The 12,665-nt window shown below is 38.8% G+C and overlaps 1 protein-coding gene across 7 annotated transcripts in view; it reads right to left on the bottom strand.

Moving 5' to 3' along the window:
- Positions 1 to 12,665, bottom strand: part of MROH2B (maestro heat like repeat family member 2B) — a 73,446-nt gene that overhangs the window by 38,988 nt on the left and 21,793 nt on the right. For all 7 annotated transcript variants that reach the window (XR_009491961.1, XR_009491960.1, XM_024981485.2 and 4 more), the window contains 6 exons: positions 10,497 to 10,653; positions 10,312 to 10,352; positions 9,549 to 9,690; positions 8,952 to 8,995; positions 5,194 to 5,301; positions 2,309 to 2,425 (listed from right to left, as the gene is read on the bottom strand). Coding sequence is in view for 5 of the 7 variants with exons in the window: in XM_024981485.2 (XP_024837253.1) it covers positions 2,309 to 2,425; positions 5,194 to 5,301; positions 8,952 to 8,995; positions 9,549 to 9,690; positions 10,312 to 10,352; positions 10,497 to 10,653 (609 nt within the window). In the remaining 2 variants the exon portion in view is untranslated. The remainder of the gene's footprint in view (positions 1 to 2,308; positions 2,426 to 5,193; positions 5,302 to 8,951; positions 8,996 to 9,548; positions 9,691 to 10,311; positions 10,353 to 10,496; positions 10,654 to 12,665) is intronic.

The raw sequence follows: 12,665 nt of genomic DNA, 5'->3' as shown, positions 1-12,665 counted from the left end.
CTTGCTTCAGGCTCACTTCACCACTGTACCTTCATGCCAGTTTGTTCATGAGTCCTGATTTGTTTCATTTGGTTGCATAATCCTGCTAGAGCCAGCATGAGAATCCAGGGACTAGACTTCTGTCATCAAGCTCTCAACCAGCACTGTTCTTAGATATAGGGTCTTACACTCTCTACCACCAGGAGATGCTTGGAAGAAATCTTTAAAGGCTGGTGGCCTGGTGTCTCTGTGTTCCTTGGTCATGGTGCCTTGGTTCCTTAGGTTCCTTTACATCCTAAGATGTAAACTTCTGTGACTTTCCATCTCCGGGTCCTCTCACCCCACAGTGCTCTGTGTTTCTCCTCTCCCGACCCATCTTCCTAACTTCTTAACTCCCTCCCCATCTTTCCAGCTCTGACCTATGTCCCACTGTCTTTCTGTCATGTGAGTCTGGAAAATCCCAGGCCCTGGATAAATCTGACTCTCATACTTGTCTATCACCTATCCGTATACCCCATTTGTTGGATGCTACCGGGAAAAAAAATGACACCCCTGAGAAAATTGCTGGAGTAGAAGATGATTTCAACTCCCCAAGGGGCCCTCAAATCTGCACACATATCCTATTTGTTTTCTTTAATCTATTTTCTCTCTCCAATTCCTCACAGTTGTAATTTCAGATCTTCTCTCCTGAAACTCCTTACTAAGCATTTTCTATGAAAAAAAACTTTGAGGAGTCTATTTTCCTTTATTTTATTTGGAGGAACTTGAGGGATGCAGGCAATGTGTTGTGGAGACAGGATTTGAATCCAGCTGGTCTGACACCAGAATCAGAGCCTAGGTGTCACCTGAGTGAGAGAGTCACTCTTAGGAGAAGGAAGGCCAGCTGATCAGTGAGACTTAGAGAGTTATGTGTTAACTCCTCACCAACCCAGAGGCCATTTGCTAAGTGATTTGAGTGTGCAGGATACACTGAAGAACTTGAAGCAAAGTTAAGTAAAAGAGGAATTTGAGAAGCTTAAGTGGATGTCACAAAGTTCATCTTCCTTCCAAGGCTTGTGAATTCCTCAGACTTTGAATGATGGCCATATGGTATGCTTGGATCTAAAATAAACTTAATTGTTTTCTAGCCCAGAGCAGAACTAAAAGGGCAACTAGAATGGAAATAATGGTGTTAGGAATAATGTCAATGAGAAATAACTGAAGGCTGAATATCTGAGATGGAAAAAAGAACTAACGACGATATAAAGTCAGTTTTAAAAGTTCAGTAAGTATAATGTTTTCCAGCTATTTACAATGGGGAAAGGACGCTAAACACCTGAGAATTTCTGAGACAGGTATATAAAAAGACAGACTATGATCATTTATTTTTTACTAGCTGGTCTTTATTCCTGGGTGGTTTCTTTTCTTAAACAGACATCGTCTTTTTCTTCACATATGCTCTCCAGCTTAGGCTAGGGTAGGGAATAGGCAAAAGCTCTTTGCAAAAGCTCTCCAGGTTATATTTTCTCTAGGAGGAAAACCAATGATACATAACCTTACTTTCGGCTTACACATTTAATGATTTTGGTACTTACAATCATGCCCTTATGTTACAAAGCCAAGGTCAAAATATTTTTAAAATACTCTTGTTGAGTAGGAGTGACTGAAATTCATTTTTCACTATTTTCACAAATCTGATTAGATAATGAAGCACTGATTTTTAAATAGGGAAACCTCAACCTAAATGTCCATCAACAGATGAATGGATAAAGAAGATGTGGTACATATATATGATGGGATATTACTCAGCCATAAAAAGAAATGAAATTGGGCCATTTGTAGTGACATGGACGGACCGTCTACAGAGTAAAGTAAGTCAGAAAGAGAAAAACAAATATTGCATATATTTGGAATCTAGAAAAATGGTACAGAGGAACCTATTTGCAGAACAGAAATAGAAAACGCAGATGTAAAGAATATACTACCATGTGTAAAATACATAGTTAGTAGGAAGCTGCTGTGAAACAAACACAGGGAGCTCAGCCCGGGAAGAATGGTGGGTGAGAGGGAGCCTCAAGAAGGAGGGTATATATGTATACATATAGTTGGTTTATGCTGTAGTACAGCAGAAAATAACATACTGTAAAGCAGTTAGACTCTAATAATAATAAAAAATAGGGAAGCCTCATTTTTCTGAAAAATTCTGTTGGACTATTTTGAATGTATGTGTGGATAATTCTGCGTGGATAATTCTGGATAAGTAAGCTATTAATGTAAGAACTGCCAGCGGTTTTCCAGAGGGAATTCACTATCATTGTCATGAGAGGAAATTGAGAGAAAGTGGTCCCACCTGTCGTTGGTCCCCCAGGTGGTGGGGAGCAGCCAGAAATTCCTTAATCTGTGAGCTGACAAAGTCCACATCTTGGCAGGATGCCAAGGTGGTTCCCAAGGCTTTCCAAAGAAATTTCTGGAAAACAAAGGACAAGCAACAGAATGTTAAAAGTTGGAAAGCAAGACTGATAAAAAGTAGAAAGAGTAAAAACAGTCATTCAAAAAAAAAAAAAAAAAGACATTGAGTTGACTTAGGACTGCTTGCTTATCAAGCACTTTCGCGTATTGTCTCTTCTTCAAAATGTTCCCTCCCCACAGGCTCTGTCCTCTGCCTGTGCTCTCCTGCCTTCCTCTATGCTGTGTGCCCTGCCATCATAATAATACCTTTTATTACCTACTGTGATTTTTAATTTTCTTATTGTCTCTATGCTCAGAATTTCAGTTCTTGGTAGCAGAGGTTTTCACTGATTATCTATGTACAAATAAGTGTTAATAAGTTCTTATTGAATAAACATGCTCAATGAAAATTGGGTTATTTTGAAGACAATGTCATCTGATATTTTCAAACTTCACAGTATATTGACTTGGTTTATAGTTTAAGAGATTTAACAGTAGTTTTGAAAGTAATACCTTGGCTTCTCTACCATTATCTCTCTCCAGAAGTGCTGTCAGACTGGTGTTAGGAATGAAGCAGAAAAGTCACATAAGAACTTTCACATACACATGTGTCTTCAGTAATGAACACTGAGTAAATTGAGGAAGGAAAGCACCCAGTGGAGGAACGCTGGTGACAGAGCATGTCAGGAATCATTCTGTGGCTTCCACCCCCTCCAGAGGCGGTGAGAGTGTTGGATCCATTATGCCAGCCATACGCTGGGCACTTCTGTAGTGTCAGGATGGAGAAAAGGCAAGTAGAACAGGCACTGCTTCCTGTCATCTTTCATCGGTGGCCATGCAGAGTTATTGACTAGGGGCAAGGGACAGCCCTGCAGTAGCTTGTGTTTGAAAATCACAGCACATGCCTGGCTGTAAATAGGTGTATGAACATGCAGGTATACAAAGCAATTTAATACCAGACTGGCATCTTTTAATTTAGAATGTCTGTCTTGTTACAGAAAGGAGAGAAAAATGGCCAGTTGGAAGTCCACTCCAAAAACTCTGCAGAGCTCAAAGGATTGTAGCTCTTTGAGTGGTCATTAGTAATCAGAAAGGATCTATGGCACAGGAGGAATGGAAAATCTAGGCATAACAGATAAAGACAAATTAGCACATTCAGGAGAAATTGTACAGATTAATCTGATTTGGGATGGGAGGGGGCCATAAGGCTATAAAACAGGTGGAACAGAGTAAGAGTAGACTTGATCAGAGTAAGATTCTGATGAGGGAGCATCCACTCCATTCTCAGTTGTCTAGGCAAAAGATCCCCTGAGTGGGGCCAAAGCTGCTAGAGTCTATTTAGTTTCATCTTGGGAGAAGGGTAGGAAAGAGGTGGGAAAATCTTGTGCTGCAGGAATATTGATTTGAGGAAGGAGGAAAATATATTGTATTATAATATAGCTTCAGTGCCTCCCAGTACTGCTGACCTTTTGCTTATCTGCTGAATTTTGTCAGATTCAATGAATAGTGCATTCACACCTGGGGACTTGGTTAGGAATCCCAGAAATCAGAAAGCCCGAATTGGGGGAAAATTGTGGTTGATCGTAAAATAGCCATAATCTTTCTATCTCATTTCTGTCCATGCTTCCCTGCTATGGGAGTTTGTGATTCCTATCAAGACAAGTCTATTTCTCCATTCTTTGGATCTGGGCTTGCCTTGCAACTTGCTTTTGTCACTGGAATGTGGTAGAAGTGATAGCATGCCCCCTTTGAGCTTAGACCTCAAGGATCTTGCATGCATCACTGCCACCACCATGAGAGCAAGCCCCTGATAGCCTGCTGCAGGATGAGGGACTGCAAGGAGCAGAAACAAGCTGTCCTAGACAAAATCATCCCAGACCAGCCAATCCCCAGTACACCCCAGTGAGGCTAGTTGAGATCAGAAGAATTTGAAAATGATGTAAGAGAGTTGTAGGTTGATAATAAAGGATTTGTGGGAAGAAACACTCAATACTGGGAACACTTAATAACTGAGCAAATGTCTTTCCAGGGGGGAATAAATTTTGGAATGATATAACCACAGTGATAACTACAATCTACTTTTTATTGAACACATGCCATGTGCCAGACACTTTACTAGGGTCTTTATATACTTTATCTCATCAAACCCTTATAACAATACAATCCTCAGAGAGAGATAAAAATTTCCATCTTATTGGTGAGTATACTGAGGCTCTGAAAAGGTTAAAAATTTTACCAAAAGCTGCATTAGTAGTTAAGTAGTGGAAGCTGAATTCAAACTCCATTTGGAATGGATGGTTACAGTGTGGAGGGTTTGGTAGAGGTCATGTGTAGAGAGAGGAATGAAAATTGGTAAATTTGTAAAAATGTAAATTTGAGCGTTGTTTTTTTTTTTTTTCAATTAAAAAAAAAATGATAGATTATTTCCCGCAGCCGGCCTCACATGAGTGGCCCAGTGGAATGGAAACCAAGGCATAAACTGGCATTAAACCAGTGCTATGGTTAAGAGGCTGCTATTCGCTCTCGAGTAATTTTTTTTTTCCTTCTCTAGAACAGAACCTCCAAATTTTGGTCAGGCATGTATTTATCTTAAAGGCACTATACTCAGCAGTTTTCCTTGCAGATAGGCTGTGGCCCTGTAACTTTGGGTCAAATAAAGGTAAATAGAAGGGACCATTTTTCTAACCACTTCTTCCTCCTTTGCATTGCAGTGCAGACAAGCTGGAACTTGCACCACAATTTTTGGTCATAAATTAGAAGGTATGGTCTCTGAGCTGAAAAACCAACCTTCTCAACAGAGGTGTTGCTGTAACTGTCCATTTGCTGGTTGAAATCCCGACTCAGTTGAATGGTCCAGGCTACATCACTGATCTTCCATAACGATTCTTTGAGCAACTGTTGAAGGAGGTGAAAATCAGATATGAATGTGACTGTTTAATGTGTTTTCTTGCTACTTTTCTGTTACAATATATTCTACAAGTATAAAATGTATACTATATGGGATTATTCCTTTTCCCATAAAAACTTGATTACTTTGAAACTTTTCTTCTTATTTTAGAAGACATACTCCGTATTGTTCTGAATTTCCAGTAAGAATCAGATCCACAGGAAGTGGAAGTTAACTTCATGTAAGTGCCTTCTGTTTTCCTTTTAAATAAAAATTGCCAAAAGACTTACAATAGAAACTCATCCAATCTGAAACTTAAATTGAAGTTAACATTTTTCAAGGTTTCAGTAGATTTGGAAAAACTCCACTTGTCAAAGTTAGTTTGCTTTATTATTTACTAAGAAAAAGGGACATTTTTGGAATAGTGAGTTAAAGGCCTTGAAGAACCAATTAGATATACAAGCACAAGTTGCCAACTTCAACTGGAGTAATGAAATATTCCTCATTTCATCAATTATTTTGAGCCAGGGCCACAATCAGTCATCTGAACCCATGTCTTTCTTCATTGAACCATACATGAAGAGGTGTTTTTGTCCTTTTGGAGGACAAAATCCATTGCAATTTCTAAAATCTATGATTTCTCCTGCGTTTTCTCTATCTTAATCTTAGACAGAACACAGTGTCAAAACCATTGAAAAAGTTTGTGAACATGTTTTCTTAATAAGAATTCATTCAATGGATCTTTTGAAAAGTAAAAATTGTACAACCTTGGCATTATAAGGGAAGAAAGCAAATGTAGACAGTTTTGGAAAAAGAAGCCAAGAAGTATACTCAAGATTGGAGGAAGGGAAAGTAATGTTCTCAAGGCTTCAAGAACTTTCCTTCCTAGTAAGAACAGTTATTTTAAAATGGTAAGTGGGGAAATAAGGTAGAAATTATGATAGAGGGAGGGAGGAAGAGATAGAAGAAGCATGAATATAGGAGGAAGATAGATTCTAGACTTAAGGAACAGGAAGAATAGAGCTGTTGCTTTCAAACCTCATATTGGATAAGACTCATTTGTGAGCGTCATCAAGACCTGTAAGCTGTCAGGTACCCCCTCTTGGAGATTCTGATTCTAGAAGGGGGGTTTTAGGGGTAGAGGTGCTGTGGAGACATCACTGAAATATTACATTTTATAGAAATTATAGTTCACATGAAAAGATGCTCAGCATTGCTAATTATTAGAGGAACACAAATCAACTCTAATGTCCATAAACAGAGACATGGATAAAAAAGCTATGGTACATATATACTGTGGAATATTACACAGCCATAAAAAGGAATGAAATAATGCCATTTGTAGCAACATGATGGATCTAGAGATTATCATACTAAGTAAGTCAGAGAAAGATAAATATCATATGATATCACTCTTATGTAAGATATAATTTTTTTTAAAGATGCAAATGAATTTATTTATAAAACAGAAGTAAACATAGATATCAAAAACAAACTTACGGTTACCAAAGGGAAACATGAGAAGGGGAGGGATAAATCAGGAGCTTGGGATGAACACAAACATGTCTACTATATAAGATAGATAGCCAACATGGGGGCTTCCTAGTGGTGCTAATGGTAAAGGACCCGCTCACCGATGCAGGAGATGTAAGATATGTGGGTTTGATTCCTGGGCTGGGAAGACCCCCTGGAGGAGGGCACAGCAACCCAATCCAGTATTCTTGCCTAAAAAATCCCATGGACAGAAAAGCCTGGCAGGCTATAGTCCATAGGGTCACAAAGAGTTGGACACTACTGAGGTGACTTAGCACAACTAACAAGGGCCTACAGTATAACACAGGGAACTCTTCCCAATATTCTGTGATAACTTATATGAAAAAATAATCTAAAAATGAATGAATATATATATGTGTAATTGAGTCATTTTGCTGTATGCCTGAAACTAAGACAATATTGTCAATCAGCTTTACTCCAATAAAACTAAAATACTAAAAAAATCTAGTAAATTTTATAATCAAAATCCTAAAAAGTTATTTGACAGGTCCTTTTTAAAATATAAATTTAAAAATCATTATAAATACCCTTAGCTTACTTTTAAAAATACACCTTTTCTGTAATACATAGTAATAAATACATCCCCTCAAAACTGCCCCCAAATGAAAACAAACTACAATGAGGTACTACCTCATTAGATTAGTATGATTAGAATGGTCATCTTTAAAAAGTCTACAAATAACAAATGCTAGGGAGGGTGTGGAGAAAAGGGAACCTTCTTACATTCTTGGTGAGAATGTAAGTTGGTACGGCCCCTGTGGAAAACAGTATGGAGGGTCCTCAGAAAATAAAAAAATAGAATTGCTATATGATACAGCAAGCCTGCTCCTGAACAAAACTATAATGCCAAAAGATACATGCAGCTCTATGTTCATAGCAGCACCATTCACAATAGCCAAGACACAGAAGTAATCTAAGTGTCCATAAATACATGAATGGATAAAGAAGATGTGGGACATAAATACAATGAAATACTACTCAGCTATAACAAAGAACAAAATAATGCCATTTACAGCAAGATGGATGCAAGTAGAGACTATCATACTAAGTGAAGTAAATCAGAAAAAGACAAATATCATATGGTATCACTTATATGTGAAATCTAAACTATGACACAAGAGAACCTATTTATGAAATAGATACAGACTCTTGGACATGGAGACCAGACTGGTGGTTGCCAAGGGGGACAGGGAGAGGGAAAGGATGGAGTGGGAGGTTGGGATTAGCAAATGTAAGCTTTTATATAGAGAGTGGATAAACAACAAGGTCCTACTGTATAGCACAGAGAACTATATTTAATATCCTATGATTTACCATAATGAAGAATGTATATGTATATATATAGATATGTAGAACAGAATCACTTTGCTGTACAGCAGTAAATCAATAAATTCAATTAAAAAATAAAGAAGCCATAGTTAATTTCTATATAGGTGGTTTATGCACTGAAACTCTGTTGGATTAAAAGCTTCCTGGCTGTGGGCTCCTTGATCTTCTGTGGACTCCTAAAACCAATGTGCTGTTTGTAACGCTAATGTCCAAGTCCTATGTGCAAGTCCTATCTTATAGTTTTGGGGATTTGACATTATGGCACTGTTGGCTGTCAAAGTCCAAAAAGTTATGGATGAGAGTAAGATTCTTTTCTGGAGAAGGGGTGCAATATGGTCTTTTGGTGTTTAGACATCAAGAAAAAGATAATGAGAAGCAGATATAGGAGGAAATGGAGTTGTATTTAGGAGCAAAGAAGTGGAAATTATGTTAATTTCTATTTCTCTATATGAATGATGAAAGAATGCAATTGGAAGGAGAGGAGAAAACTTGAAAATTAGAGAAGATTTAAGAAAGAGGGAGAAAAATATTAGTACGTGAAATCTTCAAAACTGTCCTAGATTCTGAACCAAATTGAAGACTAAAGATAGTTGTTCAAATTATGGTAATTCAAAGAGTACAGTTGACACGATCACATCTAATAGTCTAACAATTTTCTCAAGAAAAGAAATGCTGTTTTCTGCCCTTGGGAATTTAATTCTTTCTGGTCAAGGTGAGTAATTTTAGGTGGTTTCATCACCCCATCATCAACAGTTGGTCTGGGAGCCATCTTTACCTGAAGCAGCATGGTCTCCCACAGCACGATACTACTGTTCTTTCCTAGAAACAGAAATTGGTGCAATAAGGGCAAAAAAAAAAAAAAAAAAAAAATTCAAGATGTACTTCTCCCTTGCCAGGTTCCCACTGGATGCTAGTGTTCCATTTTCAGTTTTCTCCCTACACAGGATGGTTATTTAAGATTAAAATTACTATGTTAGCAATCTTAAATTGCTAGTTCATGGTAAAAATCCAGGCTTTTTGCCAATTTCAACAGTACTTACTGAATGATAGTATTTTAATATTCTAGCATAGATGAATAGTAACATTTTAGAATACTACCAAAAGAAGACTTCTCTAAATACAAGAAAAAGACCAGATCACAAGTAAAAGTTCTTGCTAAGTATGTAACCCACCTGGCCTTATTACAGTATAAGTATTTGGTAGAGAAATGGAACCTGAGGAGTCTAAGACAAAACAGAGCTGTCCACCTTGCATATCAAGTTCACTGTCCTTATTGTCTAGCATGAACACTCATGGCTTAAGACACAGAAGGGATGCCTTGTTCTTCGTGCTCTTGCCTCCTTGAATAAGACCTGATCCCATGCACTTGTACCTTCCAAAGGCTGTAGGAGTTCAGGTATGCGTGTTTTCCACAGCTCTACTAAATTTGGGTGAATTATCTCAGGCAATATCTTCAAAAGTCCTATTGCACCAGCCCCACGCAATTTCCCCACACTAGCGAGCATAGATATTACCTGGAGGATGGAAGAAAAATTACTGATCAACTCAGGGGTATTTAAAGGGCTCACCGACATTTTCCTTTTAATCACTGTTCTGGATTCCCTAGAATCCTTCATTAGATAATCTTTTAACAGACCATCACAGACTATTCTAGAGTAAAGCTAATACTTAGACATCCATCTGTCCAATTTTTTTCTGCAGATAAAAGTGAAAAAGTGTATGGAAGGCATCAACTGAAAATAAATGAAATGTACTAACAGATCTATCTGTGAATTAAATAAGGGCACGTGGAGATACAACTGGAGTAAATGATGCATATGTGGCCAAAAGGAGAGAGAGAGAAATCTGAACAACAAATATGCAATTTGCTTGAATCATTCTCACGGATCAGATTCAGTTTACGCTTATTAAAAAATCATAAATGAAGTTTTAGGAAACATTTCAGAGTTAGGAGATAATCTTGCCAGGAATAAATTTTCATGAGTGTCATTAATATAGCAGAACATTTATTATGCCGTTTTAGTGTTTCTTTTGGTTTGGAGTATCTTTGTCGCTTTTACTATCATTTATTTGGAACTGGAAATATCTGCATTGGTTTAAATTGATCCCGCCTTGATTTTTCATAACTCACTCACCAGAAGTCTGGCTAGTAGCTGTTGTGGTGAAGGAAGTTTCACTAGAAAGAGAAAGCAATTTTCATTACTGTTATGGGGACTAGAAAAATTCAGATTGGGATTGGGTGTATGAGTGAAGCCCTGTAGCCCTTCAGGAAATGAATCTCATAAGAGAAAAGTTTTGCTTTGTTTTTGAATGTACAAACCAGTTCCTGTAGAGATGACAAGTGCTGTTGATTCTTTGGCATTCTTCTTCTTTCTTTCCTCTGCCATAAACAGAATCCTGATGATATTAAACAGGTATTTCAGCGTTCCTGTATATTCTGCAGGTACCACGAAAGTCAGGATTCTGGGCCATAGCACCTGTGGAAAACGAAGGCAAAATGAAAGTGCTGCTTGTTCTTTTCCATTATTCCTCCCTGGTCCTCACTGTGTGTTTCCCTCTAGTTTAGAAAACTTCCTCTCATTTGTTATTATTTTGCTCTTTGGGCCAAATCAAAATGAAATCATGAAATCCGCCTCTGCTGAGCACATTCATTTTCAGGCGCTACTGGCCATGAGTGTTTCTCCATGGGGTTGCTGCTGGAATCTGGGACAGGACAAATCTTCACTGTGGGTCACTGCAGGAAGCGCCAGGCTCTGCTCACCAAGTGCCCTTAAGCCCCGCGTCAATATGACAACCAAAAATGCCCCATATATTTCTCCAAACTCCAAGACTGGAGTGGAACGCTCCAAAGTGAGACGGATTGGGAATGGATAGCGAATGGACTGTGTTTGCCGTCTGTGCTCCAGGTGCTAACTTCTGTAGTCTGTGTGTTTCACATCCCTTGGAAAACTTGAATATGGTTCATGTCCTAATGGAAACCTAGGTATCGACTTGGACTCTGCCTTTTGTCTTGCCATCTGCATTTAATCACCAACATGCTGAGTTGCTTCAGTCATGTCGGACTGTTTTTGACCCCATGGACTGTAGCCTGCCAGGCTCCTCTGTCCATAGGATTCTCCTGGCAAGAATACTGGAGTGGGTTGCCATGCCTTCCTCCAAGAGATCTTCCTGACCCAGGGATAGAATTCAAGTCTCTTATATCTCTTGGATTGGTAGGTGGGTTCTTTACCACTAGTGCCACCTGGGAAACCCCATTGAATCACCAAGCCTAGACCTTTTTTTCATTATAAGATTTTTCATGCCCTTGCGTATTTCCCTTCCTAATTTTATGACCCATATCCAGTGTCTATGAATCTCATCTCATCTTATATATAGTCTCTGTGCTTAGACTACTCATGTCAATTCACCGACTTCTTATAGTTATCAAATGTTTCAGTTCAGTTCAGTCGCTCAGTCGTGTCCGACTCTTTGCGACTCCATGAATCGCAGCACGCCAGGCCTCCCTGTCCATCACCAACTCCCAGAGTTCACTCAGACTCACGTCCATCGAGTCAGTGATGCCATCCAGCCATCTCATCCTCTGTTGTTCCCTTCTCCTCCTAACCCCAATCCCTCCCAGCATCAGAGTCTTTTCCAATGAGTCAACTCTTCACATGAGGTGGCCAAAGTACTGGAGTTTCAGCTTTAGTATCATTCCTTCCAAAGAAATCCCAGGGCTGATCTCCTTCCGGATGGACTGGTTGGATCTCCTTGCAGTCCAAGGGACTCTCAAGAGTCTTCTCCAACACCACAGTTCAAATGTTTGGCCCTTGCTTAAAATTTCCAGTGGCTCATCAAGGACAAGGTAGGAATTTAGCATTTCAGATCCTTTATGATTCTGGCTCTAGACTACTTTTTCATCATTTACTACTAGATCAGAAATTCCCCAAACTTTAATATGCATCAGAAATGTTGGAACTTATTTGCATGCTGATTCATGGGTCCCACGCCCAGATATGCTGACTCATTTAGGTCTGGCATGTGACCTGGAAATCTGCATTTTAAATAAATATTGCAGGTAATCTACAATCACACCTTAAAATACCATCCTAGATAAAGCCTCCGATTCACTTAAATTGGTCTGTAGATTGTCTTCTGGCTGTGCCATGTATTTCTGGCCATTAAATCCTTTCCCAGGTTGTTTTTCTTAAGCAAAACGCAGATCCCAAAGTTCCTGAGGTTCAGGTTATTTTAAACCTCAAGTGAGGTCTGAGAATGTGTGCTTTTAACACCTTCCCAGGTAAGTGGGGGTAAGTTTAGCATTCACTGCCTTACTACTTGGGAAGAAGAGAAACAATATATTAAGATGCTTATAAACTGCCATTTGCCTCCAGATATAAGAGTATGTAGCTAATTTAACACCTGTTTTTGAGAAACCATTATGTGCTGGCCTTGAATATTCTCACATAATTTCTCTGGCCAGAGCGTCAAAAAGCTGATGACAGATGGA

The sequence above is a fragment of the Bos taurus genome, chromosome 20 (assembly GCF_002263795.3).
Source record: "Bos taurus isolate L1 Dominette 01449 registration number 42190680 breed Hereford chromosome 20, ARS-UCD2.0, whole genome shotgun sequence".
NCBI lineage: Eukaryota > Metazoa > Chordata > Mammalia > Artiodactyla > Bovidae > Bos > Bos taurus.
The sequence above is the reverse complement of the archived record's forward strand: the minus strand, read 5'-3'. Positions and strand labels throughout refer to the sequence as shown.